The sequence below is a fragment of the Lipomyces chichibuensis genome (genome assembly GCF_038497645.1).
Source record: "Lipomyces chichibuensis strain CBS 12929 unplaced genomic scaffold V1513scaffold_6, whole genome shotgun sequence".
Lineage (NCBI taxonomy): Eukaryota > Fungi > Ascomycota > Lipomycetes > Lipomycetales > Lipomycetaceae > Lipomyces > Lipomyces chichibuensis.
In genome coordinates this window covers 156,129-183,292 of record NW_027117458.1, presented here as the reverse complement: position 1 = coordinate 183,292, position 27,164 = coordinate 156,129, and the positions used below count along the sequence as shown (strand labels likewise).

At 47.3% G+C, this 27,164-nt stretch overlaps 12 protein-coding genes across 12 annotated transcripts; 7 read left to right on the top strand and 5 right to left on the bottom strand.

Moving 5' to 3' along the window:
• The first annotated feature begins 631 nt into the window (after positions 1-631).
• On the top strand, positions 632-2,431 carry V1513DRAFT_439723 (chaperonin 10-like protein). The gene is made up of 2 exons (XM_066897250.1): positions 632-1,262; positions 1,312-2,431. The coding sequence occupies exons 1-2, from the start codon at positions 825-827 to the stop codon at positions 2,185-2,187; spliced, it is 1,314 nt and encodes a 437-aa protein (XP_066755016.1). The 5' UTR covers positions 632-824; the 3' UTR covers positions 2,188-2,431.
• Positions 2,432-3,027: 596 nt separating this feature from the next.
• V1513DRAFT_483423 (thioredoxin-like [2Fe-2S] ferredoxin-domain-containing protein) lies at positions 3,028-4,307 on the top strand. Its single transcript, XM_066900417.1, has 3 exons — positions 3,028-3,167; positions 3,235-3,429; positions 3,487-4,307. Exons 2-3 carry the CDS (start codon positions 3,313-3,315, stop codon positions 4,117-4,119), a joined length of 750 nt encoding a protein of 249 aa, XP_066755015.1. The 5' UTR covers positions 3,028-3,167; positions 3,235-3,312; the 3' UTR covers positions 4,120-4,307.
• On the bottom strand, positions 4,180-6,421 carry V1513DRAFT_396149 (uncharacterized protein). The gene is made up of 3 exons (XM_066895381.1): positions 6,040-6,421; positions 5,765-5,971; positions 4,180-5,718 (listed from the first exon to the last, which is right to left on the bottom strand). Exons 1-3 carry the CDS (start codon positions 6,345-6,347, stop codon positions 4,377-4,379), a joined length of 1,857 nt encoding a protein of 618 aa, XP_066755014.1. The 5' UTR covers positions 6,348-6,421; the 3' UTR covers positions 4,180-4,376.
• A 1,007-nt stretch (positions 6,422-7,428) lies between these two features.
• Positions 7,429-9,139, top strand: V1513DRAFT_477887 (vacuolar segregation subunit 7-domain-containing protein). The gene is made up of 2 exons (XM_066900253.1): positions 7,429-8,017; positions 8,071-9,139. Exons 1-2 carry the CDS (start codon positions 7,517-7,519, stop codon positions 8,719-8,721), a joined length of 1,152 nt encoding a protein of 383 aa, XP_066755013.1. The 5' UTR covers positions 7,429-7,516; the 3' UTR covers positions 8,722-9,139.
• Positions 9,137-10,885, bottom strand: V1513DRAFT_439712 (uncharacterized protein). Its single transcript, XM_066897249.1, has 2 exons — positions 9,652-10,885; positions 9,137-9,594 (listed from the first exon to the last, which is right to left on the bottom strand). The coding sequence occupies exons 1-2, from the start codon at positions 10,607-10,609 to the stop codon at positions 9,461-9,463; spliced, it is 1,092 nt and encodes a 363-aa protein (XP_066755012.1). The 5' UTR covers positions 10,610-10,885; the 3' UTR covers positions 9,137-9,460.
• Positions 10,886-11,142: 257 nt separating this feature from the next.
• Positions 11,143-12,945, top strand: V1513DRAFT_439710 (uncharacterized protein). Its single transcript, XM_066897248.1, has 3 exons — positions 11,143-11,476; positions 11,582-11,915; positions 11,962-12,945. The coding sequence occupies exons 1-3, from the start codon at positions 11,289-11,291 to the stop codon at positions 12,682-12,684; spliced, it is 1,245 nt and encodes a 414-aa protein (XP_066755011.1). The 5' UTR covers positions 11,143-11,288; the 3' UTR covers positions 12,685-12,945.
• On the bottom strand, positions 12,808-14,245 carry V1513DRAFT_270920 (ClpP/crotonase-like domain-containing protein). Its single transcript, XM_066894549.1, has 4 exons — positions 14,051-14,245; positions 13,495-13,989; positions 13,419-13,447; positions 12,808-13,360 (listed from the first exon to the last, which is right to left on the bottom strand). Exons 2-4 carry the CDS (start codon positions 13,894-13,896, stop codon positions 12,931-12,933), a joined length of 861 nt encoding a protein of 286 aa, XP_066755010.1. The 5' UTR covers positions 13,897-13,989; positions 14,051-14,245; the 3' UTR covers positions 12,808-12,930.
• Positions 14,246-16,175: 1,930 nt separating this feature from the next.
• Positions 16,176-17,801, top strand: V1513DRAFT_457179 (kinase-like domain-containing protein; the record flags this gene model as incomplete). The annotated part of the gene is made up of 4 exons (XM_066899610.1): positions 16,176-16,485; positions 16,544-17,058; positions 17,109-17,231; positions 17,283-17,801. The coding sequence occupies 4 exons, from the start codon at positions 16,176-16,178 to the stop codon at positions 17,799-17,801; spliced, it is 1,467 nt and encodes a 488-aa protein (XP_066755009.1).
• Positions 17,802-19,230: 1,429 nt separating this feature from the next.
• On the bottom strand, positions 19,231-20,354 carry V1513DRAFT_270798 (NifU-like N terminal domain-containing protein). Its single transcript, XM_066894548.1, has 5 exons — positions 20,190-20,354; positions 20,122-20,138; positions 19,956-20,033; positions 19,669-19,881; positions 19,231-19,587 (listed from the first exon to the last, which is right to left on the bottom strand). Exons 1-5 carry the CDS (start codon positions 20,222-20,224, stop codon positions 19,457-19,459), a joined length of 474 nt encoding a protein of 157 aa, XP_066755008.1. The 5' UTR covers positions 20,225-20,354; the 3' UTR covers positions 19,231-19,456.
• Positions 20,355-22,190: 1,836 nt separating this feature from the next.
• On the top strand, positions 22,191-23,425 carry V1513DRAFT_376049 (mitochondrial carrier domain-containing protein; the record flags this gene model as incomplete). The annotated part of the gene is made up of 5 exons (XM_066894916.1): positions 22,191-22,568; positions 22,629-23,025; positions 23,077-23,188; positions 23,249-23,288; positions 23,354-23,425. 5 exons carry the CDS (start codon positions 22,191-22,193, stop codon positions 23,423-23,425), a joined length of 999 nt encoding a protein of 332 aa, XP_066755007.1.
• A 781-nt stretch (positions 23,426-24,206) lies between these two features.
• On the top strand, positions 24,207-25,462 carry V1513DRAFT_483415 (60S ribosomal protein eL18). The gene is made up of 3 exons (XM_066900416.1): positions 24,207-24,430; positions 24,708-25,058; positions 25,109-25,462. Exons 1-3 carry the CDS (start codon positions 24,319-24,321, stop codon positions 25,207-25,209), a joined length of 564 nt encoding a protein of 187 aa, XP_066755006.1. The 5' UTR covers positions 24,207-24,318; the 3' UTR covers positions 25,210-25,462.
• Positions 25,359-27,050, bottom strand: V1513DRAFT_477878 (uncharacterized protein). Its single transcript, XM_066900252.1, has 2 exons — positions 26,447-27,050; positions 25,359-26,378 (listed from the first exon to the last, which is right to left on the bottom strand). The coding sequence occupies exons 1-2, from the start codon at positions 26,732-26,734 to the stop codon at positions 25,533-25,535; spliced, it is 1,134 nt and encodes a 377-aa protein (XP_066755005.1). The 5' UTR covers positions 26,735-27,050; the 3' UTR covers positions 25,359-25,532.
• Between the last annotated feature and the right edge of the window lie 114 nt (positions 27,051-27,164).

Here is a 27,164-nt window from a genome sequence, read left to right as displayed (position 1 = left end):
ACAGAAATAGTCGAAATGGAAGTCCAAGTAAATCAAATTTACACTTCTGGGGCTACAAGCCTCAACGCCTAAGAGTGCGGGGAAAGCGAGATCGCAAAACCAAAAATTCGAACACGACCTATCTTTGACAATCGAAAAACTAGTGTCGACTCGGGAAAATGCATATACCCAAGATTGGACAGCCAATCATCGGTCGGATATTGCCGTGAAGCTGCATGTTCATTCGGCGGATCTACAATCACTCTCGCTCATCAGACGATAAACATGATTGCAGAATAGATGACCGTAGATAAGGCATAACAGCGCAAAAATAATTCGGAGCAATGGGATGTTCATGACGTCACCGAGCCGCGCACTAGTAGAGTAAGTACTTTTTGCATCTCGGTCCACAGGGAATGGAAAATCTTAGCCCCAGCAGTCCGAGCAATCGTAGGGCCAAACGGCGCCAGGGGGTTGACCCGGCAACTTCGGTTAGGGTGGAATGAAAAATGTAAAGCTAAAAACACGCGACGACAAAATGCTAAAATCAGGCTACAAATAATCAGGCATAATATCTACAATTAGCACAATCACTAAGCTCCGGACTAGGAAACAGGCAAGTCGTAGACACAGTCGTAGACACAGTCATAGACACAGTCGTAGACACAGTCGACTCGCAGATACACTCGGCCTGATGGCGTTTAAACGCCTGGCCTGGCTGCGAACTTGGAAAAATGATATTCATAGACAGTTAGTGTTCCGCAGAGTACATATCCAAACACCGCCGCGATAATTACACATCGCGCCACATACACAACTTGGAGAAATAACATACATTACACGAAATGCTGAAGACAACACCACGTCTACTGTGCCAATCAAGCCCCACTTCGGTCTCGCGCTTAGTGCGTACTTCTCCTCATCCCCTCACGTTCCGCTTCTGCCCTCGACGACCCTTTTCGTTGACAGTGTCCGCTCGCCCGCTGACAGCTCCTCCTACTCCTACTGAGCCATATAAGATCCAGGTCCGCGCCCACTCTTGTTCATCTCCATCCTGCTCCCATCACTCGCACTCACAACAATTAAGATCCACTACTGACTCTGTTACAATGACTGGAATCCCAAAGACCCAATACGCCCAGATCTTCGATAAGACTGGCGGCCCCATCGAGTACAGACAAATCCCCGTTCAGGCACCCGGTCCCGATGAGATCCTGGTGAATGTCAAGTACTCCGGTGTCTGTCACACCGACCTCCACGCCTGGAAGGGTGACTGGCCATTGGTATGTCGTTCCGAATGTGGTTCTCAGATTTCGCGCTCACATTCCACAGGACACTAAGCTTCCTTTGGTCGGTGGCCATGAAGGTGCCGGCGTTGTAGTCGCCAAGGGCAACCAGGTAACGAACTTTGAGATCGGCGACTATGCCGGTGTCAAGTGGCTTAACGGCTCGTGCCTGACGTGCGAATTCTGCATTCACGGCTATGAGCCAAATTGCCCTCACGCGCTCCTTTCCGGTTACACCGTCGACGGTTCCTTCCAGCAGTATGCCATCGCAAAAGCCATCCACGCTGCTCCCATTCCAAAAGGCACCGATCTCGCGAAAGTGGCTCCCATCCTTTGCGCCGGTATCACCGTCTATAAGGCATTGAAGGAGTCTGATGCCAAGCCAGGCCAATGGGTCGCTATCACCGGTGCTGGTGGTGGTCTCGGCACTCTCGCTATCCAGTACGCAAAAGCCATGGGTCTTCGCGTCCTCGGTATCGACACGGGCGACGTCAAAGCCAAGATGACCCAGTCACTCGGCGCTGAAGTCTTCATTGACTTTGCCAAGACCCCGGATATTGTCGCTGAGGTCATCAAAGTCACTAACGGCGGGCCCCATGCCGTGATCAACGTCGCCGTCGCCGAGAAGCCGTTCGAGATGTCGTGCAAGTATGTGCGTCCGCGCGGCACTGTCGTCGTCGTCGGTCTCCCGGCCAATGCATATGTCAAGTCCGAAGTCTTCTCTACTGTCGTCAAGTCTATAACCATCAAGGGCTCTTACGTTGGCAACAGAGCGGACACCGACGAAGCAATCAGCTTCTTTGCGCGTGGCCTCGTGGAATCCCCGATCAAGATCGTTGGATTGTCTGAGTTGCCTAAGGTCTTTGAGCTCATGGAGAAGGGCGAGATCGCTGGCCGATATGTGCTTGATACTAGCAAATAAGCGCTAATAATGAGTGAAACCGGATTTTTTTTGTGCTGGACACTTTCCTCAAATTTGTTATTATTGTTTCAATTGCCTTGGGTCAATGAAATCCTTGATGAAATCCTTGCGTGTGCGTGATCTTGCCGTGGTGAAGTTGATACTTAAGTTGATTTGCAATGCTCTGAAATAGTTTATACAAATAAATATTGCCGCGCAATAACAAATTTTGTTATGACTTCCAAAAAGCAATAATATTTACTGTGTCATAGGATTGTTGCCAAAAATGCGTATGCCAACACTCTCAGTGTCCGAGGCTGACTTCTGCAATATATAGGCATCTGGGTGGCGGGCGACCCACTGCGACTATCAAGGTCCACACGCGAAATTCAACCTTCGCCCAACCCCGCCTGTATTCACACATCAGCGCATTAAAAATATGTTTGCCGAGTGTTCAGTCCAGTTGTCCGAGTTTGTTTGATTATAAATCAAATCTTAACACAGATCCAACTTCCACCCCTGGCTTAAGAACATTATGTCATGGGATGGTATAAAAACGGACCGCACACACCGTTCGAAGTTTTCAATAATTCAAATTACGCAGTGATTATCTTCACAGTACCATAAAATAAAATACTGTCAACAATGAGGTAGATCTGTGCTGAATCGGCGACATTGTTACCGATGATAATAGTAGTCAATTTTCAGGGGTCACAAAGCTACTCTGCTTCAAGTCCGTGGGCTATCATACCCTAGCCCGCAAAATTTAAACAACAACGCCGTGACAATTACGCCCTCTACCTCACAACGTTGAGTGAGCAAGAGGGCCAATCAGCATGAAGATGAACCAGATTGGGAAGGAACTTGCCCGTGAAGTGGATGTACCACTTGAAGCTGAGCACTTTCATTGACCAGGTCTAGCTAGTCTACAACAAAAATCATAGTGCGGTCGGGTCAATCACAATTTTGACAGACTAGTTTGAATCTTGTGCATTTGATTAGTAAGATTCCGTCGTCCTGGTCTGGCGACTTCATGAGGATATGGACGACTAAACTAACTTTGAATAGAAGCATTCGAGATTCTTGGACTCTGGAATTGTACAGCTGGAAATTGTATCAACATTTGCATAGAGTAAATCGCCAATAATGTCATCTTATTTCGTGCGCCGATTAGCTTGCAACAGTCGCCGGACAGATATCGCGTCGGCCTTGTGCACAAGTTCACGTCGGGTTCCGCGACGATTTTCTCATGCGTTGGCAGTTGTATGTTAAACAATATTGGATTCTATTATTTGGGTAGTGAAGAGCTAATTCGTTAAGCACCGAAACACACCGGATAACAATCCGTCGATCCCGTTCGAGTTCACGCCAGAGAACCTCGAGCGAGCGCAGGCGATAATAGCGAAGTACCCGCCGCAATATAAAAAAGGCGCCGTGATGCCACTTCTTGATATCGGCCAGCGACAGCACGGATTCACGTCCATCTCGGTGATGAACTATGTGGCAAATATGCTCGGCATGCCGCCCATGCGCGTGTACGAAGTCGCATCGTTCTACACGATGTATAACCGCACCCCGATGGGCAAATACCATCTACAAGTCTGCACAACAACGCCCTGCCAGTTATGTAACTCTGACGCGATCATGGGCGCGATTGAGTCTTATTTGGGGATCAAGCCTGGTGAGACGACGCCAGATAGCTTGTTTACCTTGTCGGAGGTCGAATGTCTCGGAGCGTGCGTCAATGCGCCAATGATCGCTATAAACGACGATTTTTACGAGGATTTGACAGCTGACGGTATCGTCAATGTCTTGAAGCAGATTCAGCAAGGTTCTGTCCCAAAGCCAGGTCCTGAGTCAGGCCGGGATACCTGTGAGCCATATTCAGGAAAAAAGGTGCTATTGTCGCCCGAGCCTTACAGCGGCCCGGACATCACCAGACCGGATTTGTGATGTATTGATGAACTGTGATTTGGGTTTTTTTTAAGTAATATTAAGGTATGTAGAAATGATTTGGACTGGTATCGTCTGCATAGTTAGTATTGCCATAGAACTAATAAACAAAACCGTTGGAACTCAGACTGTTACATTATTGTTTTGTTAAGATTGTACTGCAAATACATCAACAAACTCAAAACCCGTGTATCATGTACCCACAATCATAAATAGCTAAATCAGCAATACAAAAATGAGCGAACTGAACCGGAGGTCTACGCCAGACCAAACGATTGTATCAATTTGACCAAATTTGTAGACTCCTGTGCATAATTCAGTGGCGTCGCACTCATGGCCGAATACCTCGGTCTCGTAGTATTCTGATACGTTTCGGCCTTTGCGCGCACCCGGAATACATACGTCTTACCGGTGCACTTTTGAATCTCATCCAAATACGCGCTATTATCTTCATCCCTCAATCGCATGTAATCCCCAGCTGGTTTTCCCAGAATCACTTTACCAACGTCATCAAAGGAGGACACCCACATCTGCCCGGTATGGTCGTAGATTGCAAACATGAGGATATAGCGGTAAACTGGGTCTGGGAAAGACTTGTTGCATTTCTCGCATCGCCATCCATCGCCGTCGTCCGTGAGTTTTTTGTTGCAGCTTTCGGTAGGACATGCAGCGTATGCGATTGTCTCGTTCCGGATGAACAGGACCGTGCCCTTGACCGAGAAGTAGTCAGGCTGGTCTTGCATGCCGAGCTGCTCATCCCGGATTTGCTTAATCGTCTTCACGTTCTCTGGACGGCCACTCATGGAGGTGGATCCCACGGATTGGAGGGACGAGAATGTAGCATTGCGGCCCTTCATGTCAAACCAGCCTTTGAGAGAATGGGCCTCGGATATATCCGGGTTTACTGTAATAGTAGAGCTTTGCAACAGAGACAGCGATCGTCCGTTGAACTCACTAACCTTCGCGCCTTTAACTGCGACAATGTCATCCGGGTTCGCGCTGAATTGTACAGCCTGTGTACCCCAGACCGTCAATTGCACGGAAACTCCGCTTGGGTCGACAAGGACAATATCGCGCTTATCATATGGTCTGCCACTGCTCTTGGACGTGATCTGTGCACAATCACCAACTGTCTTAATAACGCCCATTACATCCACGATCGCGTCCTTCTGGACGTCCGTTAATTTGCCCAACGACTCGACAAAGTTGAACCGTAACTGCGGGACTTCTGTGGCGCCCGTATCTGTGCACTTTTCAATTTCCGTGTCCCGTTCAAACGTAAGTTCATAATCATGGTCCAAATTCGAAAACTGCTTCTTGGCCGTATTCACGCGACACTTGGAAATATAATAAACTTCCCCTTCTTGCAATAAGTCATAGTAAGCGTCCACTTGGTCATTAAACGCCGTAGCTTTGATTTCGCCAGTTTCATCTAGCAGGTTGACAGCGAAGAGTTTGCCTTCGCCGCGTTGGTTGTGCCAGTGCTTGATCTCGGACTTAAAAGTCACGCGAGCTTTTATGGTCCATTTGTTCTGATATGGAGACAGACCTTCGATGGAGTAATAATTATGCGGACGAGGCGGCGCAGACGCGTGCACACTGGAGACAAGTTAGCTTGACCAAAACAGAAGAGAGTGACGCATACGCTGAATACGTGCTCTCTGTCTTTGACGCAACTTGAGGCTTCTGCTCGCCGTAAAACGTGGTGCTACCTGTGCTGCCGTTGGAATTAGTTGCTTGAGCTGGTTGCGGCGCCTGGCGATTGGTTTTAGAATCGATCGAGGTGGGGGCACCAATTTTGTCACGTATGCCGTACTGTGAGAGAACTTCGAAATCGAGCAGAATCACGACTCTATAAAGATTAGTCCTAATTCAGTCTCAAAATAATTTATATAAATCATGCGAATATCGTGAACTCACAATTTCTCCTTCATCTCACTAGGCGTGTACTGCCGCACATGAATCGTATGTCCCCTCTCGACACGATTGTTCAGGACTATGTCATTCAACTGCGTCGCTAGCATACACTGTACAAAGTGGTCACCATCAGATAATACAAATCTGAATCTTCGCGGCCCGCCAGCTTGCGTGGATGAAAGCTCTTTGATCTGGAGAACTTGCGCATTGAAGGTAGGGTGGCGTGAGAGGACGCTCGAGCTGTCGAGATTTGCCATATCGCGGATGAATCCGCGGGATAGTGGAACTGTGTCTTCCATAGTCATCGTCATTGCAGGTACCGATAGCTGGAATGACGCGTGTTGTTGATATGGACAGTGATGATATTGAGTTGCGTAGCGTCTTGGGATGGAGCGCGACTGAGACGTGTGTTCGTCGTGATTTCAAAGTTGGTGACTAACGCCTTTCGATACCCTTACATTGATCACTCACGCGTCCCCAAACAATTGACGCGTCAACTCTTCGCCGAAAGTCCCTGATATTTTTGCAATTCCTTGTAACCAGTCATGCCTATTTTTTCGTTAGATAGCATGTTTTAATGTTTATGTAATATTATAAGTTTATAACCATACGAGTATCCGAAATTCCGAATGCAATTATGTTTACAATCGACTTTTATCGAATTCGATGTCATTAACATTCCATATGGACAAGACAATATTCATGCTTATTTTGAGTAGCGACACTCGTATTAAAATCTGACAGTTTAATCTTAAGAGTGCGCATAATTAGGCACAAGCTAAAACCGTGATTAACAGCAGTACGATGACATGGTAGACCAACTTTTGCAAAACGTCAGGCAGGCTCGTTCCCACTGAATCAGAACAGATACGCTGCAGACGACACTAATTAATCTATTAACCAGTATTTATTGATCTAAAAACTCATGTGATGATAATATCAATCAAGTGTTACTTTTCATGACTAGGTATGATGCACAATATTCCAAAAAATGCGACCTCGTTATAGTAGCCCCTATTCTTCATTGTAAGGTGAGATTGCATTCTACGAGAGAAAGTCCATATACCTGTCAGGGATGCTACAGGATTCGTGAATTTAATTGTTTGAGATTGACGTAAGTCATCGAGTGGATTGTTAATGAAATCCTCTTATAATACCTCGAGAAGACGTTACCGATATATTCGGATCTGTATCCCATCGATTACAACTCGCAGCTGTTTGTTGGTCTAACCAGTGACGTAGAAGCGCAATATCCCTCACGCTCACTTAATGAGCTCTTGTGACGTTCAAGACGATTACGGTGCAAGTATGACATAGCAGTGCGGTTATGTAGGATGCCCGCCTTGTCCGCATTGGGCAATTGCCTCCTGTGTGCGTTCCGTGACGGTCGATAACACTCGCCTGTTCACTCCATCGCGGTCAATTTCGCCTCCCCCCTCGCCCTTCTATCGCGAAAGTCGCAAACTCAAGATAAAAAGCTATGCCCGCTGCCGATGAATCCTCCGCGCCGTCCGACACCGTCAACAAGCCACCGTTGGACGCGACGTTGCTGGCTGCCCCATCACCTCGACATCGCCCTTTCGCATACCCACGACGCCTTGCTGATCCCACAACACTTCCGCCCGGGGCAGGGCCGCTCAACCTCTCGTCCGATGACGACCGCAGGCGAGAATATACCCCCAATTCCTCTCATTCACAGCGGCAATTGATGACGCGCACATCCTCCGCCGTGTCGCAAGCCCACGAGTCTGAATCAGACAGCGGGTACAAGTCAGAAGACCGCCCTGCGTCTGTCCGCAAACTGTTCTCCACAGCGGCAGTAGGCTCGCTCAAGAAAGCGCCAGATGCCACCAAGGCCGGAAGCGCGTCCGTGTCAGCGACAGTGAGCAAGGCCATGACGGTCGAGACTGAGACGGTGACGACGGTGCCGAGCGTGAGTGTGACGACGTCCGCGCAGGGAAGCATCAAGGGTGCGAAAAACGTGGTAATCCCTGGATCCCGATGTTTGTCGTACAGTATACTAACATCTTGCAGCACGCGAAGTCATCAGTAAAGCAAAAGAAGAAGAAATCAAGACCGTTACCGACGACGCAAGGCACCTCGAAAGCCGACATCTTTGCGGCCAAGATCGCGTCTGCCGTAGGCGACCACGACTCGTCAGATTCAGACGAAACGTTCGTGTACGAATCAAATCCGCGCGATTCACAACCCGGCAGATTCAAGCCGTCTCGATCACCGTCTGTGACTTCCCTCGCCGCATCCATATCGCGGAATATTAAGCCAGGCGACAGCGCTGACAACCCAATGTTGCCCTCTGGCGCCAATTTCTTTCGACAAAATGGAAGCACCAAGAACGGACGTCCGAACGATCCGCGGTCATTGAATAATATCTACGCGACGAATAAGGGCGCATTACCACCGCTTTCACCGCGACTGTTCAGCAATCGAGGCGCGGCGTCTGCTATTGCTGCTGACGGGTACATCGATGATGACGGCGCTGATGGGGACGATGATTACGATTACGATGAGTCCGCGCCCTTGGCCTCCGCTACTGCGCGGCGGCGAAGACGCGGAGCGAAGATTCAACAGGCGCGACGACTACGGCGGTCAATTTTGGTGTCATGTATCGTCGTCGTGGCGTTAATTGTTGGATTTTCCCTCGGCGTGATATATGTCACTAGTTAGTTATCGATTTGTTGATCCGCATCGATTCAGCAAAATATGGGAACTCACACGCACAAACATGTAACACACGAGCAACAGAAACATCACATGCGACACAAAAACCCCAACACATAGAACACGCACGGGCATATCTACAACGCATACACGCGCGCAGACCACCTAATTTTCAATGATTCGTTTTGTTTTTGAAAGATTACTTATGGAGTTGGCTTGGCGGATTTTGTCGTCTCTTATATTATTTTGTTAGCCGTCTTTAGAATTGCATCCATTTTGTCGTCTTTCGGCGTTGTTTCTTTTTCTGATCGTTGGTTGTTTAATTGGCAGAAAGGGTACGGACTTCGGGGTGGTAATCGCGGGAATTTGAAAAGTAATTGGAATGTCGCTCGTTAATATGAATAGACTTTAACAGTAATCGTCAGTCGGACTGGATTTAACCAAAGTCGTGATAGAGTTAGTAAATCAACAAATTTCATACCCTGCCTATGCATACCCATTAACCATACATAATGTAATATTGCTAGAAGATAAGTCGATAAGGAAAATATACAAATAGAAGAACATTAAAGTTATATTATATCAAGCGACCTGCATTCTCGTACGCCGAATTTGGAAACAAATTAAGATGCTATCCCTCAATTCCCATTTCCAATCCTACCCACAATACCTTCCCCAGTAACGCCAAACTATTTTTCTTTATCGATTGACTACTCATTGCTGTATAATCTCGCTTCAATCGTGGTCAGAATGAAAACCGATAACGTCCACCGCGGGAAGAGCACCAATCGCAGTATTTCTCCGTCGAGCCTTCTTGATGGATACGACAATATTTTGCCTTACAGAAATTGCAGAAGCTGATTATACCGAATTTACAGCCTATTGCGAACACATTAGCACACTCAACAAGAAGGAAGGAAGCGCAGGAGCACTGACTTTCACACGTGGGCCCACACTCATAGCAATCTAGTTTAGTTTTCATGACAGAGGGATCGCATTTACTGCACCAAAACTTCAGACAGCCACGACATGATCGCAGGACTAGACAGTGCAAACACAGTTTCTCCTCCGCGCGTCTGCAAGAGTGGCATTCCCGCGGATTATGTTCTGCAAGGAACCATCCCTGCGTCATCACGTATTCCGAAGACGACGTCGATGTTGAAGGTGGATGGGCTTCGCATGGCGTCAAGTCCGTGATAATGCCCGCTCGTCTCGCGATATTTGCGAATATTGGTGCCGTGGTGGAGAGCGAACTTGTTGGAAAAGTGGGGCCACCTAGCAATCCCAGCGATTTTATTGACAGACGTGCGCAACACGTAACATCGTCATCGCAGATGTACCCGTAATCTGTTGCCGGGGACGAACACAACGTCCCCGTAGGCGAAGGTGAGGACTCTGTTGATGAAGACCCAGTGGCGACCACACTCAGTGGGACCGACTGCGCATGCTCGACGAGAAGAGGCACAGAGCAGACGGGCATAGGTGCTAAACAAAATTTCTGGACAAGTTCACATAAATGCTCTAACGTCCAGCCATATGACGAGGAGAGACTTAAATGGCGTAATTTATAGTCAGCAAATAAGCTCGTCAAGAGCATGTCATCGACGAAACACGAATCGAGGTAGAGTGTGCGCAGACTAGATCTTATGACGTCTAGGGAGAGGACTTTGTTGACTGTACTTGAAGAGCAGAGCGACAGGTCCAGTTCGTGGACAGCGCCATGGTGCCGGAGGAATGTGGTGTGTAGCGTACGGCAAGTTGTCGCGACTGCGATGAGAGAGTAGATAGAGAGGTAGGGAGTTAAGGCACGGAGGACGAGTACATTGCTTAGTAGATCGAGCAGGGTTGTCTGTTGAAGGGCGGGAGGAGCGTAGAGGGACTCAGATGTGTCCATGTGCTGGTTATCCCACTGAGCGACTGAAAGTTGAAGATGAGTGCGGGGGGGGGGGGAGGATCTTTGAAATCGGAGCCGCGAAAGTAGCTGAGATGAGAGTATCCGAAACTGGGCTTAACGACTTGCTGCCAATACACTTGTATGTGCGATATGAGAACTGCGACCTGCGAGCTAAGAACCGACAGAACTGGGCTATATACAATAAATAGTTCCAGATGCGCTGGATCTTAGGATCAAGGATCAGGCTATAGGTGGGGGGCAGCAAACTAGTCAACCCGCCGCACCGTTAAGTAAAAATCGCGTGGCAGAAACAACATTAACACAAGGGGGCCTGTGCGCCGCAAGAGAATCCTTGGTTGCCAACAAGTTTGTCTAGATCAGCAGGCCCCTGACACGTTTGGAGCGGCACAAGACCCGCAGACTAAATGCACAAACAACAAGCTACTTGAGCAGTAAATATCTCTATTACTTCTATTCACCACATTTGGTTAAGAATGCCTCATATGTTCCGTAACTGCCGCAATTACGCGGCACGCCATGGTCAATAGTGTTGTATTTAGCGTTCGTTAAGCTTGCGGTTGAGCCAACCTCCTGTCGTAACTCATCTAGTCGGGTCGTATTCCGACTACACATATTCCTCCCCCATACTACTCCCGATTGCGGCCGCCAACCTCAGTAGATGTCTCTATTCGCTGAACCCCGTCGTGTGTCGCGGTCACGATCGCGGTCACGATCGCGCACACCAACCACTACCCGCTCGTCAACGTCTACCCGCTCGCCGTCTCGGTCTGCGATGAGATCATCCTCTAGACGAGACAGCACTGACAGCGCAGTGGCATCACGATCTCTCTACTCGCCGCCTCCTCAGTAAGTTTGTTGACGAATATGTCGATGCCATTGTACTCGTGTCCTGTTTGCGGGGCACGTACCGGTAGTCGCCGTCGGGGAACCAAATTCTAATACGACCCCTAGGAAATTCCAAAAACGAGTCGGCTTCGACACATTCGATAACAAAGACGCCACAGACTTCTCACTAACGTTACAGGTTAAGCACGACGGCTACATCTACAACCGCCTATCGCGCACGTTCTTGTGCGGAACTGATCAGAATGAATACTCGGATTACGCTCTCGAGTGGTTGTTGGAGGAACTGGTTGATGATGGTGATGAGATTGTTTGCTTGAGGGTCGTTGATCCTGGTGCGAAAATTTCTAGCTCCGATACGGCACTGCAGGAGAGGCTGTATCGAGATGAGGCATATAAATTATTGAACGACATTATGCAAAAAAATGAAGATGATAAGAAGGTATTATTTTGGACTGACACTTTGACAAGTCAGACTAACGGTATAGATATCACTCGTGCTGGAATTCGCGGTCGGAAAAGTACAGGATATGATCCAACGAATGATCGAGATCTACGAACCCGCAGTCTTAATCGTCGGAACACGAGGCAAGTCATTAAATGGCTTCCAGGGACTCCTACCTGGATCAATTTCGAAGTACTGTCTCCAGCACTCCCCAGTCCCCGTCATCGTTGTCCGTCCGGGTGAAAAGCGGTTGAAGAAGAAAGAAAAACGACAGGCGGATCCGGCGAGACGGGCGTACATGGATATTGTCGAGAGCTCGAAATCGGCATCGACCAGAACTTTGACGAATTCGTCGAATGAGCAGAATGCGCGGAGTACCCGTTCGTCACTGGACTTACCCGGAAGCGATGCGACGATCATGTCGGCAGACTTTGAGCGATTGTCCCTTGCCAGCAGGGAACCAGGAGTTGAGTGTAATGTGTCTGACAAGCTGGCAAATATGTCTGTATTTTCGTCGCTGAAGAATAAGGGTCATCGCTCAGCGTCTCCCGCCACAACTTCGAAACTGGTACTCTCGAGTGCAATGGGTGCAGCCTTGGCTGCATCCGTAGCAGGCGATCATTCATCCTCCCTAGTAACCCAACCTACCGATACAGCTAAGGACACGACGCCGAATCTACCGAATCCGGAAATTATTATCAACAACGCTGACTCAGATGACGATGCCGCCAATGAGGATAACTTGGACCAGGACACAGCGAGATAGAAATGCATATGTGTGGGATAGAACAATTTAGGTGTTGATAGTTTACTTTGGTCTTGGCAAATATTGTAATCTGGGATGATGGGTGTAAATAGCGGATTGGAATAAGAACTGAGGTAATTTAGCGTAAACATTTGGTGTTTTTGATTTCCTGTAATATTACGTGCCTGGTTTGACGTAGCATATATTGTACTGAAGTCGTGTATTAAGGCAGTACTTGAACAATAAATGTGACATGTCAGAGCATGTCTACTTTCCCTTGAACTTTGCAGCTCTCTTTTCTATGAATGCTGTCATACCCTCTTTCTGATCCTCTGTTGCGAACAAACTATGGAACAGTCGTCGCTCATACAACAAACCTTGCTCCAAGCCAACCTGCAGTCCATAATTCACCGCCTCCTTTGCAGCCTGCACGGCTAACCGTCCATTACCGGCAATTGTGCCTGCAGTTTTGACAGCCTCGTCGACTAATTGCTCGGGCGAGAACACAGCGGAGACGAGACCCCATTCCAGTGCTTGCTTTGCTGTAAATGTCTTCCCGGTAAGAATGAGCTCCATGGCGCGCGATTTGCCGATCAGACGCGTGAGACGCTGCGTTCCACCCGCACCGGGAATGATGCCCAGCTTGATTTCTGGCTGGCCAAAGACAGCTTTCTCGCCCGCGTAGATTATGTCAGCCCTACTAATTGTCAGTGTCTACATCACCTGGCGAATACTGATATGAACAAAGGACGCACATCAGAGCAAGTTCACAGCCACCACCGAGCTATGGTCCGTTAGCCATTTACTCGTCCCATACCCGAACTAACATACGGCATATCCATTCACAGCCGCCAAGATCGGTTTCTTGATATTCGTTGCTTCACCCCAATTCTTAATAAAATTTTTCTCGTAAACATCAGCGAACGTCTTGTGTTGCATCTCCTTTATATCCGCTCCAGCAGCAAACGCCTTCTCGGACCCTGTGATCACGATCGCGCCGACGGTGGGATCAGTGTCAGCTTCTTTCAATGCGGCATTGAGATCTAGGATTAGCGGTGTCGAGAGCGCATTAAGTGATTTGGGACGGTTGAGTGTTACAAGAGTGACGCCTGGAGCAGGGGTCGAGACAAGGATATTATTGTACGGCGATGTGGAGTAGGAGTAGCGAGATGCATGGCTGATTAGTGCACGGAAATGACGCGCAACGTACAGACGTGGTGTTGAAAATAGCATTTGTTCTATGACTCTTGTATTTCAGAATTTGAATCTAAATCCCCCTCAGAAGAGCAGTGGGATTCGCCGCGACCTTTGTCACACTGTGATGATCTTGAGGTTGGCGTGTCAACACACGAAGGAACCCAAATCCATTAAAATATGGCGGACTGACCCTACCACCTCGTCCCCTTGTTTCCATCTATGGTCGACATTTTCACTCTAAAAAGCTATCGAATGTGTCATTCACGATATGCCCCAAATTAATCAGCAAATACGTCATCCATCGGCTCAATATCGACATGTCAATTGCGGGTCTTTGTGGCTGAAGTAAACATTTCGGGTTGGGGTAGTACAGCGATCGAAGGTGCCATCTCGCTTGTGGTCAGATGGGTTGGAATTTGCATAACTACAGTATCATAGTAATAAGTAATATTCTAAAAAGTTTAGTTACGTGGATTGTGATGATTTAGCCAGTGCTTTAACGAAATGTGTATAGTCCAAAGCTTTTATGTGTACATTGCGCTGGCAGACCATTGTCCAACAAATTTGTAAAATACGGCTTTGACCCTCCAATGTATTGCATTTCCTAGCTAGTTGATAGCATGTGTCTCGAATTGCATATTGACTAGCGACCTGAAGGCCATATGTCTGATATTTTATTCTACGACTAAGAATTTGAGAAATATTATAGAAATTGAAAAGAGAAGTTTCTGTTGAAGTGTTAACATGCTTAAATTACAATTCTCTTTCTCAATATCAATACTCCGAGCATGTGTCTGTCTATTTGCGATGCAGGAACAAGCGAGCAAGGGTTAGGTTTCTAGGACGCGCCGAGGACGCGTCGGCTGCGCCGCACATGTTTACGCACCAGCCCGATCGGGCTTAGCGTTAGAGTCTCTAGGCCGTTTGTAAACAAAACTTGCAGTTTCCTGACGCTCGGCTGGCAGCACGCACCACCACCACCGTGGCTCCGCTCGCTTCGCCTACGTTGCTTCTCTCCGCTTCCGCACTCTATTCTAGTTCTCCCCCCGCCGCCTCCTGTCCCTCTCTTGTCCTTTGTTCTTATCCTCGCTCTCCTACTTTTGGTCAACGTCCTGGTTTCCTCAATATCATACAGCGCGACAGGACCACGGTCACCTGCACAAGGCTGTGTTCCGACTCGGTCCGCAGCCTCGCTCACCACTACACCAAAGTCCATCAAATCAAGCGTCCTGCCGTCCGCCACCGGGCTCTTCGGCACCATGGCTCCTCAGCTTCAAGTGGTGGTCGAGCCTTTTTCACCGCTACCAGCTCCGACTCGGACTCCTGGCCGCCGTGTCTCACCAACTCGCTCATCAGCTTCGGCATCACCGTTTGCAAATCGATATGTGACACGCAGAGGCAGTAACCCTTCCGTCTCGGCGTCTTCAACCTTTTCCTCGTCGATCAATGCTGGAACCTTGTCTACCGGCCGCATCACTCGGGCGGGAGCAAAACATCCACTGTCGTTTGCTGCTTCTCGGCCCTCATCAAATCACACATCGAGCACGGTTACAATGTCCGATTCTCTCTCACCACTTCGACGGTCTGCGGGTATCTTGCATCTTGATCAAGCATCACTAGGTTCTCCTGTTCCAAAGCGCCATTTCCGGCATCCGAGTGATGTGCACTTCAATGATGCTGTATCACCCCAAAAATTTCAAGCCCCGCCGTGGCCGGTACATGACCAGGCACTCGAAAAGTCGCAGGCTCAGTCGTCGGAGTCACTTGCGTGTACGCACTCGACTGGAATGGACAAATTGAACGGTACCAATTATATCTCGCCTGGTCAACCGTTTAGCACCCCCGTCCATCATAATAATAACCACGAGAGCGCTGCGGCAGCCGTATTTGCTAAGGGAAAGCCCAGTTTGGGAATTGGCAATAACAGTACGGATCTTGGTTCACCGCGCCTGGATAATCAGCTGTTCCACGTACGACGGACTGTTTCAGTTGAAAACTTTTTGACAGCTGGAGCTCGGGATAGTCCGTTTTCAAATACTGCGCCTTTGCCGAATCCTTCTGTCCATCCTCACCCGTTGTCACAGTCGCATACAATTTCGTCTCTGTCCTCTGACGATGATGAATCACACTTGCAGCTGTCCCAGAATCGTTTCAACAAGACATCCGCGAATCCAAAAAAGAAGCGGCCATCAATGGCGGCTATTCCGGTCTCGGTCTCGTGGTCGTCACTTTCTCGAGCCGTTTCGAGCAGTTCGTCATCCTCGTTTGAGACACCTCAGAATTATCGATTAGTCAAGCCCTTCCAGCCGGCGTTCATGAGTACAGGTCTATTGTCAAAGAGGAACCGGCAATCAAACGGATCAGCCGAAGCTTCTCATTTCGCTCCCCCAGACACACCATGCAAACGGCCAGCCCAGCCGCAGTTTTCGGCCACGTCTCCTTCATTCAAGTCATCTATCTCGAACTTCAGTGAGTCATCGGGTGATGCGGAGGAAATATTCGATCTTGGTGGCCCCAACGCAGAATATGAAATGCCGCCCACCCCAACTAAGACGTTCGGCTCGGCGCACGCCGACTCCTTGCAAAATCTGTCTGTTCCGCAAGCATGGAATATTATTCCATCAAGTATGATTACATACCAAAGCTGCTAATTGCGAACGTGGCCTGACTAACTCATTCTTAGCTACGGCCGTCGACCAACAGTTCCCTACTGTTTCTCCTACAGCCGGTTCATTGTTAGACTTGAAGACTCCTACCACTCCTGCAAAACCGACAATCGGCTATTTCGATCCCAATCTGACTCCTAGCAGCAGTTTGGACACATTTCTGCTCAACAAATTCCAGGATGTATCATCAATAGGATCCGGCGAGTTTTCGTCAGTGTATTTAGTCACTGAACGTGAGAATCCACATAACAAATATGCGGTCAAGAGAACGAAAACTCCACTTCCGGGTCACAAATCCCTAGTCCGCAGACTCGAAGAAGTTGCGATTTTAAAAGATCTATCTTCTCGGACGGAGGACGATGATCGAGAATATATCATCAATTTCGTCGACAGCTGGGAATTTCAGGGGCATCTATACATTATGACCGAGTATTGCGAAAATGGAAACCTAGACGTATTCCTTGCAGAATATGGTAGCTTATCTAAGCTGGACGAATGGAGGGTGTGGAAGATTTTGGTTGAAATTGCGCTTGTAAGTCGTCTTGCTCATGATTTGTTGTAAGATATTGACTGTTTGTACAGGGCTTGAGATTTATTCATGATGCCGGTTATATCCATTTAGATCTGAAACCTGCAAATGTATTCATTACCTTTGAGGGATCGCTGAAGATTGGCGATTTTGGCATGGCCACGAAGTTGCCAGTGGTATGTTGGTTCATTCATATACGACGGGTGTCAGCAGCTGACAATGTGTAGACTAAAGGAATCGAGCGCGAAGGCGACCGCGAGTATATAGCCCCAGAAGTCCTAGCACTGCAGGAATATTCAAAGCCAGCGGATATTTTCTCATTTGGTTTGGTTATGCTTGAGATTGCTGCCAATATCGTCTTGCCTGACAACGGCGCGCCCTGGCACAAGCTGCGCTCTGGTGATCTTTCAGACGCGGGTCGTCTCAGCTCCAGTTCAGGGGACTTGAAGAATATGAACAAGGCGGACGGAACAAAGGTACCGCCTTGGGCTCCGGACTTTATGCTCGACGAAGCGGGCGGTTTGGACAAACTTGTCAAATGGATGCTCAAGCCCACACCGAGTGACAGGCCTACAATCCACGATATCTTGCAAACAGAAGAAGCTCGAACTGTCGAGTCCCGTAGGAGATCGGGTGCGATTATCTTTGAAGGTGAATACGGACCTGAGCAAAACTGCGATTCGCAGAAAGCGGGCAAAGATATGAGCATGCTCGATCAGGACGAAGACTGGCGGATGGAGCTATGATCTGGTTTGCAATCCATAACCGTTTGCATACAACTACTATGTTCTTAATGACGACCATTGATTTCTCACCAGCTCATTAACGACGACTATGAGAATGGTAATGACTTTCTTTCCGTTTGATTCGACTTTGCTATGTCATTCCTTTGGTTTGTATGAACGAGGCTCAATATGTCCCGTATGCCCATTGCTTTCACCTTTTCCGCTTAAGATGCGTTTCCTAGTCACGCGTCAATCCGATTTGTCCCGAGCCAGAGCGTGGTAGAGATCGATTTGCTTCACTGGCGCTGCTATCAGTGGCTCCAGGCACCAGCTTCGACGTCTGCTTGTCATGGCAGGTTGTTCAGGTCCTGGAATGAACCTATTATGATGGAAGGATTATCTAGATCAGATAGAGTTATTATAGATCTCATGATAAGTTACTGGTATCATAATTCTGATACAACAGTATATATGCATCTTTATATGATTGGCTTTTGATGATTACTGTCTTTTATAAGGATATATGCGGTCCTTCATTTTACGCATTTATGTTACCAATACCTGGATTCTATGTGCTACGATGCAATGAATGAATTAGTTGTTATTATGTACGCATGGATGAGGATGGCTATTACGAAATTTTTTGATGGATATTTATTTTGCTCTACTCTACATGTCGCTTTTTATTGAGTTTTATACCTTTTTGAATTCCGACGTCGTATGATTTTGCTCTTAGTTGTACAATTGCACATGGCTTTTCATTTTGTTGGCTTCGCAGTCGCTCATTTGTCACCGTTTGATTTTGACGCTCATTTCTTTCATTTATTTAATGTGTTATATATAGGTTCCGATGAATGAGAATATATGGATATATGTACGGATATTTTCATGGATATTTTGATCGAATTATGATTGATGATTTTTTTTTCTTTGTTTTCTTTTTACGTGAATGATTTATTACAGCAATTGATACAGAGAAACAAATATATATATATTCGAATATGGGTTGAACAAATTACTTGCTCCATTCTTATGAAGCAAGTTGTTGCAGCACGCTTTGAGGATTTAGAGGCGCTGATAAGTTGCGTTATTTTAAACGATATAACATTGAAATATGAAAGGACTAATGTTACATACAAAATCAAATACGCCATTTACAATAAAAAGATACGCGATATCATATATAGCAAAACTGGACCACATAACAGACAAGCATATATTTAGAACGTGCAAACGACCCATATTGAAGGAAGAAAAGTCCGCTAAGTTGCGTTACGATATCCCTTGCAATAATATAGCATTGGCCCGGTAGAACAACCCATTGTACCCATTATCACCATCGTTAGAAAGTTGTTGTGACACCATTGCGCTGGGCTTTAATCCATCTCATAGTGACGGTACGTGCACGTCATCTTTTTATTTTTCATCCAAATATTGAATCCCTGTAACAATAAACGCACAGTAATTTGTAAAATCCTCTCGAAAATGCACATTTCCAATGCCTAATGAATGTATAGTCTGCAAAAAAAAAAGGATCAAAGTCGAGCAAGAGACTGGCTTATGTTCCGTATTTTTTTTCATATCTTTGAAACTATTGCTGAATGTCTCGCCCCCCTAACGGCTCCCCCATTCTGTAGACCGTTCTACTTTTTTATGCCGATAGCGTCGATACACGATTACGCCGTGGCCTCTTTACCGGTCGCGGCAATCGTGGGCGAGGAGGTGAGAACGGTTTCGGCAGCACGCTTAGACTTGTAGTCCTTAATGGCAGATTTAATGGCGTCCTCGGCGAGCATAGAACAGTGCACTATATCTGTTAGCATTGCCTCCTCAATATAGGCGTAATTCGCCGTCACATCGTCAATCGAAATAAAAGGTTTGCACGTACATTTGACAGGTGGCAAACTGAGCTCCTTAGCAATGGTGGTGTTCTTCACCTTTCCCGCTTCGTCAATCGACATTCCGCGCACCAACTCAGTAAGATATGAAGAGGATGCGATAGCACTGCCACAACCAAAGGTTTTGAACTTGACATCTGAAATGATACCGTTGTCGTCCACCCGAATCTGAAGCTTCATTACATCGCCACAAGCAGGAGCACCTACAGTTATTCACTGTTAATAAATTGTTCTCGTATATCCAAATAATCAATTTTCGTCACAAGGGAATGCTTACCGACAAGACCAGTGCCTACATTGGCATCATTCTTGTCCATGGAACCAACATTCCGTGGTTTATTGTAGTGATCGAGCAGTAAAGAAAATGATGTCAGTACCAGATGTCATGGCATCAATAGCATAAGACATGAATAAATATGCAAGGTAGGAAGAGGAATACTTATCTTTCTGGTGATATCCGCGCGAGCCGGAGACGAAAATGGCGGCAGGATTTGCTCGCATCGCGGATGACGCGGCCGGTCGAAATTGTCTCATCAAATGGTTCATTATGCTGTGTCTTTCAAATGGCAGAAGATAGATAATTTGCAATATCCGAATGAATTTCTAATCGTGGTCTTCGGGGCAAAAACCGTTAGACAAACGATAATTAATAGCGTGGGAGTAGGCAAGAAATACAGTCTGGCTGACTGTTATTAGCGTCAAAGCAACGGGTTAGGGCATCGGCTACATTATCTGATTTGCCACGATCCGTCCTTGGATAACGTAAATGCAGACGACACATAATCAAAAAAGGTTGCAAATCACGTATATTTGTGCCGGTTACGGTGGCAACTGAAACAGTTTAATGCTTTAATGACGTCACTCACCTGTCCCCAGCCTATTCCCGTTGAGATGTCACGAGCCCAATAGATCCTTCCTATGACACTAAAGTCCGACCAAATCTGGCTCAGTTCTTGGTAGAGACCATCTAGCTATATTTCTGCGGCCCAGCCAAATGATAGTGATAACGTCTCATGTCCACCAAAATACCCCATTTGAATATCTTTATGTCTTCATAGCTCCCATTCCGCCTACTCCAACGCCAGCCAATTCAAAACGGGCTAGTCATGATGAGTCGCAAATATTCACCGTAGCTGGCCAGATTGATGCGGTGGACACTGTCGTCCTATGGGTGTGTCGCGAAGTTAGATCGGGCCTTGGATGTGTAAGAGTTTCCCGGGTAATTTAGTTATCAAAGGTGTAGTACAGGGCAGTCTCCCTATCGGCTTGGAATCTACAGCTCCAAGATGAACTGTTAAGGCGCCTACGGCCTACCTAACCTGACAGCTAGAAATAAATCGGGCAGAAGAACTTAGACGATTGCTCAATTAATCCTTTGAAATGTTGCGGCTATGAGGATGAAATTTTAAACGTTACGCGAGGTGTTGACGGAAACGTCGTCTCGCCGTCCAGGAAGAGGAATAAGAGGTATGCTGCGACAAATATGTACATTGCTCGAGGAGCGAGAACTAGCGTACGGCATGATAACAATGTTCGGGTCGCAGATCGAAGATATATGATTTACACAGTGATGCCATGAGCGTCATAGGAATACACTTATTCAAGCTCTAGTTCTTCTTTGTATTTTGAGTCACTAGATTCACGTAGTCGAAGCGATTATATTTATCCGTACGACCGACAAACAGGCATCAGCCGTACTTGTCTATGGCGACGACAGTCACCGCTAATTCAGGAAACGCGATGCGACGGCGGGGAATTCAGATCACCTGCGTGGACGCGTACACTTTACCCCTTCACACGCTCGAATCGAAAATTAAAACAGACACGGGAGTATTAACGAGTAATCGCAAAGGCAATCCTATTGTTAGAGTTTCGTGTCTATTATAATCTGTAGATGCCATTGGTATCGTTTGAGGAGGGATTACCGACACTTTTAACGGTCTTGACATCCCAAATGATCCAATTTCAACAGTTGCTGCCCCCACAAAACCAACCTTGCTGTCAAGATATTGCCACAGCCGGAGATCCGATGAGCCGCGCGGAAGTCGCCGCACGAATAAAATGTTTTCCGATGGACCGTCAGATAGCCGCATTTTAAATCAAACAAAAATGAGATACAAAACGTAACTAAAACTAAGCCTTTGTAAATTAATAAAATATTTAAAATAAATTCTGTATTGCCAAATTGTAGGAAATAATCGGTTGTATGAGTGTGGGAATAGCAGATGGTTCGCCCCGTGAACCCGGCTCCGAGATGTGCAAAATTCAGCTTCAGGCTTTTCTGGCTTCTCTTTTTTTTTGGGCATGCATGCTCCGAGGCTGTCGTCCACCACACAAAGGTCGCGCGCCACACCTTCCATAGTCCACCGACAATGCCCTTCCCTGGCAACAACACATTTTACTGTCTAGAAATCACCAACAAGCTGCTCATTGTACTGTCGCCTTTGACTCTTTCCACGTGCTTCTTTTTCTCAGCAACATTCAAGTGCGCTCAACTGTGAACTTCCGGCAAATGAGCCTCACTTCGACCGCAAAAAAGGGACCCGCTATTGCCCCACAATCATCTATGCCTAGTACTGTCGAGAAACAAAGTACATCCGCCTTTCTGACATTTAAGGACTACCTCGCGCGTCCGACAGTGGCGTCCTTCGTTGCTGGTGGCGTTGCTGGCGCAGTCTCGCGCACCGTTGTGTCACCGTTTGAGAGGATGAAGATTATCATGCAGGTGCAGGGCCCCGGATCAGCGAACTACTCTGGTGTCTGGGGAACATTAAGGCGCATGTGGAAGGAAGAAGGTTGGCGAGGATATATGCGCGGAAACGGTATAAACTGCGTCCGAATCGTGCCATACAGTGCTGTGCAATATAGTAGTTACACAATTTACAAAGAGGTGAGTTTTTGACCAGATCTTGCTACCAGAACATTCCGAATAATAACATCCGCTGCACAGCTCATTATGGAACCCGGAAGAACAGAGCTGGATACGTCACGACGGTTGTCCGCTGGTGCGATGGCCGGTGTCACTTCCGTCGTTGCAACATACCCACTCGACATCGTCCGCACGCGTCTGTCCATCCAAACTGCTTCAATAGGAAATTTACACGTCGACCGGAAACATGCCCCCGGAATGTGGTCAACAGCTTTGCTGCTTTACAAAACCGAAGGTGGAATTATAGCCTTATATCGCGGAATTCTGCCGACAATCATGGGCGTCGCGCCTTACGTCGGTCTCAATTTCGCAGTCTACGAGAGTATGCGAGATTTTTTGGCTGATGAAAAGGGAAATGTTACGGCGTTTGGAAAGTTGTTTAGTGGTGCTGTCAGCGGTGCTGTGGCACAGACTTTGAGTATGTTCCTCGCAGTGCACTATTGCAAGAACGACAAGTTAACATAAAAAGCTTATCCTTTTGATGTATTGCGCCGGCGTTTCCAAGTCAACACAATGAAGGATCTTGGCTTTCAATATTCGTCTGTCTGGGACGCCGTCGTGTCAATAACGAAGAAGGAAGGGTATGTGTCAGAGTTTGTTTGATTGTTTACTTCGATGTTAATTTCACCTCCGCGATACAGGCCCTTCGGGATGTACAAGGGATTGTCCGCCAATCTTCTGGTAAGCATCCGTTTATCCCTTCGTGACAATTATATCTATGCGGTGGTAGCGCTAATTGGGAATAGAAAGTTGCACCTTCCATGGCCAGCAGTTGGCTCAGTTTCGAGATCATCAAAGACTTGCTGCAAGGCAAGTAATCAACAAGGCAATTACTCATTCCTAAAACCAATCACGACAGAACATTTTTTTTCAACTTGTTAATTACATACTTTCATACAAGTTTTTCTTTGTTGCATTTCTTTATATCGGGACATTGGGTATGGTTATGTTTTGTTGTTGCTTGTTTATGCTTTTGGCTTATTTATTAATTAATAATATGGCATTCATGGCTTCACTTCCTAAAATTTTCGGTTTGTAAATTTCGTTTCGGTCTTATTGTTTTGTACGCGTGTCTAGTCCCTGCTGGCTGGACATGCTCTTATAGAGTGGACAATAAATTGAAGCGGCGGTTTTGTCGGGTGTATTTATAACGTGTCTACAGTGAAGGTACTATTTTGCGCTTCAACGGTAACGATGCGAGATCGCACTGAATTTAGTAAATCATACGGATTGATCGTCTAGCAGTATGCATACAAACGACCGGGCATGTTTATTTAAATACAGACAGTTCTCTACAGGTTAGGAATTATTGGATCGTTCCTTCCGTACACATACACAATCAGAGGCGTATCAATTTCTCCATTCTTAACATCTCACGCGTCCAAATTCCACAATGTTATGATCAACCATATTTCGCGAATTGGACTGGCCATCGATGGAATCGTGCGGCTCGGTGTTGGCTCACAAACCCTATCAACCATTGCATTGTAGGTAGGGCATTGTCTTAATTGAAGCGCAGTCGTGACTGCGTTTTTGATCCCACGTAAATGGGTACTGCTCAGTTGCACACTTTTCCCATGTACCCACCCGACTCTATTAACTGCGCACGCCTTGTCGTCGACAAGCAATCTCGGCCAAAATCCCACCGCCTCCCTTTTCCCACACTAACCCAGCAGCACCAGATCGCCATCTCGGTCAGAAATAATCAACAATGGGTATCGATTCGACCAAGAAGCAGCATGTTAAGAGCAGCCACCGTGTGGCGCCGGCGTCTGAGAACGTCTACTTGAAGTTGTTGGTCAAACTTTACCGATTTCTAGCCCGTAAGTTTGTGGTTCTTTCATTGCATCGATCAGTCGATTTTATTTCTCTTATGTGGGGGTGGAGTTCGGCAGCTGGGATGGTGGTAAAGAATAAGAGCATGGAACTGGTCTTACTTTTAATTGCTCAGACGCCGACTTGGTCGGACGAATGAAGAGTTGTGGACATTAGTGGGATGTGGATTCAGCAAGCAATGCGAAGGCGCATATTATTATTGCGCACTGGGAAACGAAAAGTAGTTGAGATTAGAGAATAAATTGCTAACAGAGCTGTGGTTAGGCCGCACTGACGCCAAGTTCAACTCAATTATCCTCCGACGACTTTTCCTCAGCAAGGCTAACCGTCCTCCTGTGTCTATCTCCCGCATTGTCAAGGCTATGAAGGTCGAGGGAAACAAGGACAAGACCATTGTTGTTGTTGGCACCGTCACCGATGACGTCCGCTTCCTCGGCGAGTTCCCCAAGGTCACCGTTGCCGCTCTCCGCGTCACTGCTGGTGCTAAGGAGAAGATCATCAAGGCTGGTGGTGAGATCATCACCCTTGACCAGCTTGCTCTTCGTGCTCCTTCTGGTCAGAACACTCTTCTTCTTAGAGGTCCTAAGAACGCCCGAAAGGAAGTCAAGAGTTTCGGTATGTTATGTTTGTCTGTCGTAAGGGAAATTATTGTGTTAACAGATCAGGCTTCGGTCCTCACAAGCACAAGGTCCCCAAGATCCTATCTACCGGTCGCAAATTCGAACAGGCTCGTGGTCGTCGTCGTTCGCGTGGTTTCAAGGTTTAAATTTGCATTTGGCTTCAAGTGGTTTTTGGTGGGACAAGTTTTAATGTGACTTTGTATGTACAACAACAAGGCAGTGATAAATTATCATTAAAAGCAAAGCATGTGGAACGAAAGGATACGGCGACGATGATATAGTATATAATAAAAGTGATTTTTATTTGCGATGTGAAAGTGAGCTATGAGTTAATGCGACCATGGCACATCCCAAAAGTGACAGTAGAAATATGATACACAATAATGTATTAAATGACTGAGCTTTAACATAACCCCCTACGAACACCGTTGCCTAACACCGAATGAGAAAGTAGTATCCAAATTGCGCCTTAGGTAAACAATCCGTTGCAGATCTCCACACTCCCGTAGTCTTTGCAATATCTAAGACTCAGCTCCCGACCGATGCGCGCAATTAATCTATCTTCCCAATATTTTCGGCTATTAGTCGAGCTCAAGACAGAAGTTGACTTCTCACTGTGCGCGGCACTGACAACACCGAATAACCCGCTACCAGCAACGGCGTTATGGATGGAGGTAGTTGTGGGGGTTGTAACCCCGCTGGGATCGATGAAGCGATCGCCAAATAGAACGTCGAGCACCTCGTCGTTGATGCCCATAATGTCGTGGATCACCCGACGTGTGATTCTCGTCCAGAAGCCGGCCGGACGTTCGTCGCCTGATATCGACTGTGTGTGACGACGAGTGGGCACGGACAATCGGGTGGAGCTAGCGACAGACCCGGCACGTCGCTGGCTTTCTAGCAAGCTGTATTTTGTCATGCTTTCAGCTGCGCCTACAGGGGATATACTCTCAAAACTTCCTGTATCGTACGTGAAGCTTTCTGTGAAACCTTCTGACTCTCGGAAAGACAAACGTACTCGATCGAGCGAGTCGGTGTCATCCTCTATCTCGGCCTCTTCAGCAGGTATACCCCAGCTGGAAATACTACCAGACCTGCGACTCGATGATCGCACCTGAAGACGCTGCAGTTCTCGAAATAAATGCTCTGACTGATCCAGGCGCCAGGCGTTGATTCTCGCCGTGACTTCATCCGATGAGAAAGACGACGACGGTGACAACGGAGGATTGTTAGCACGGGGAGTCGCCGCGAACAAACCGTTGCCATCATGTTGGGGAAATGAAAAGCTGGAGTTGAGTACGTTTATAGGTCGTGCCTTGGAAGAAATATTAGCTTGTCCTACGGTGAAGACGCCTATTGTGATATCAGTGGATTATTACTTACACCATCGGGAACATGTATCTCCCGTTCGTTATCACCTTCATTCTCGTCATATTCCTCCTCATCGTCTTCCACCGCATAATCTAGAACAGAGGATCCCTCGCCCGCGGAAAACAAGACCCACTCCTCCTCTCCAAACACAGCAGAAGATCCCGACTCAGTCGTGACTCCTGTGCTGTGAAACCTGCCTCGCGCCGTCGCCAGCTGAGGCAAAGCTCCAGGACCGTCTGAAGCTTGCGCAGCCATTGATTGACGCACTAGTGGATGCTGCGCCGGGTTGTAGAATGACATTATCGTTGGAGTAGTGTATGCTGTGATTTTAGCAACTCGAAGACTCAACGCTGGCTATGTGTCTGCACAAACGGACGGTTGGTAAGTATATATTATATTGCAGACAGCTGATAATTGAATAAAAGAGATATTCGCAAAGTTTCTGAATCAATCCCAGCCAGTATTGCCCTAGCGAAATCTGGCTAGACGATCACTTGGGGAGGGGAGAGGGAGCTGGACGTACAGAGGCGGTTGAGCTTATCGTGCGGTGGCAGGTTAAGAGACAAAGCAAGGCCGAAGCCGGCAAAATGGCGTCGTTCGTTTTCGTCCCAACGCGCGACGCGGCCAATCTCACCACGATAATAATGTAAATAGCTAGTAAACGGACATCCCCAACGCCACACACTTGACCGGTAGCTGGTCAATGCAAATCGCCACACTCAGCAGATCT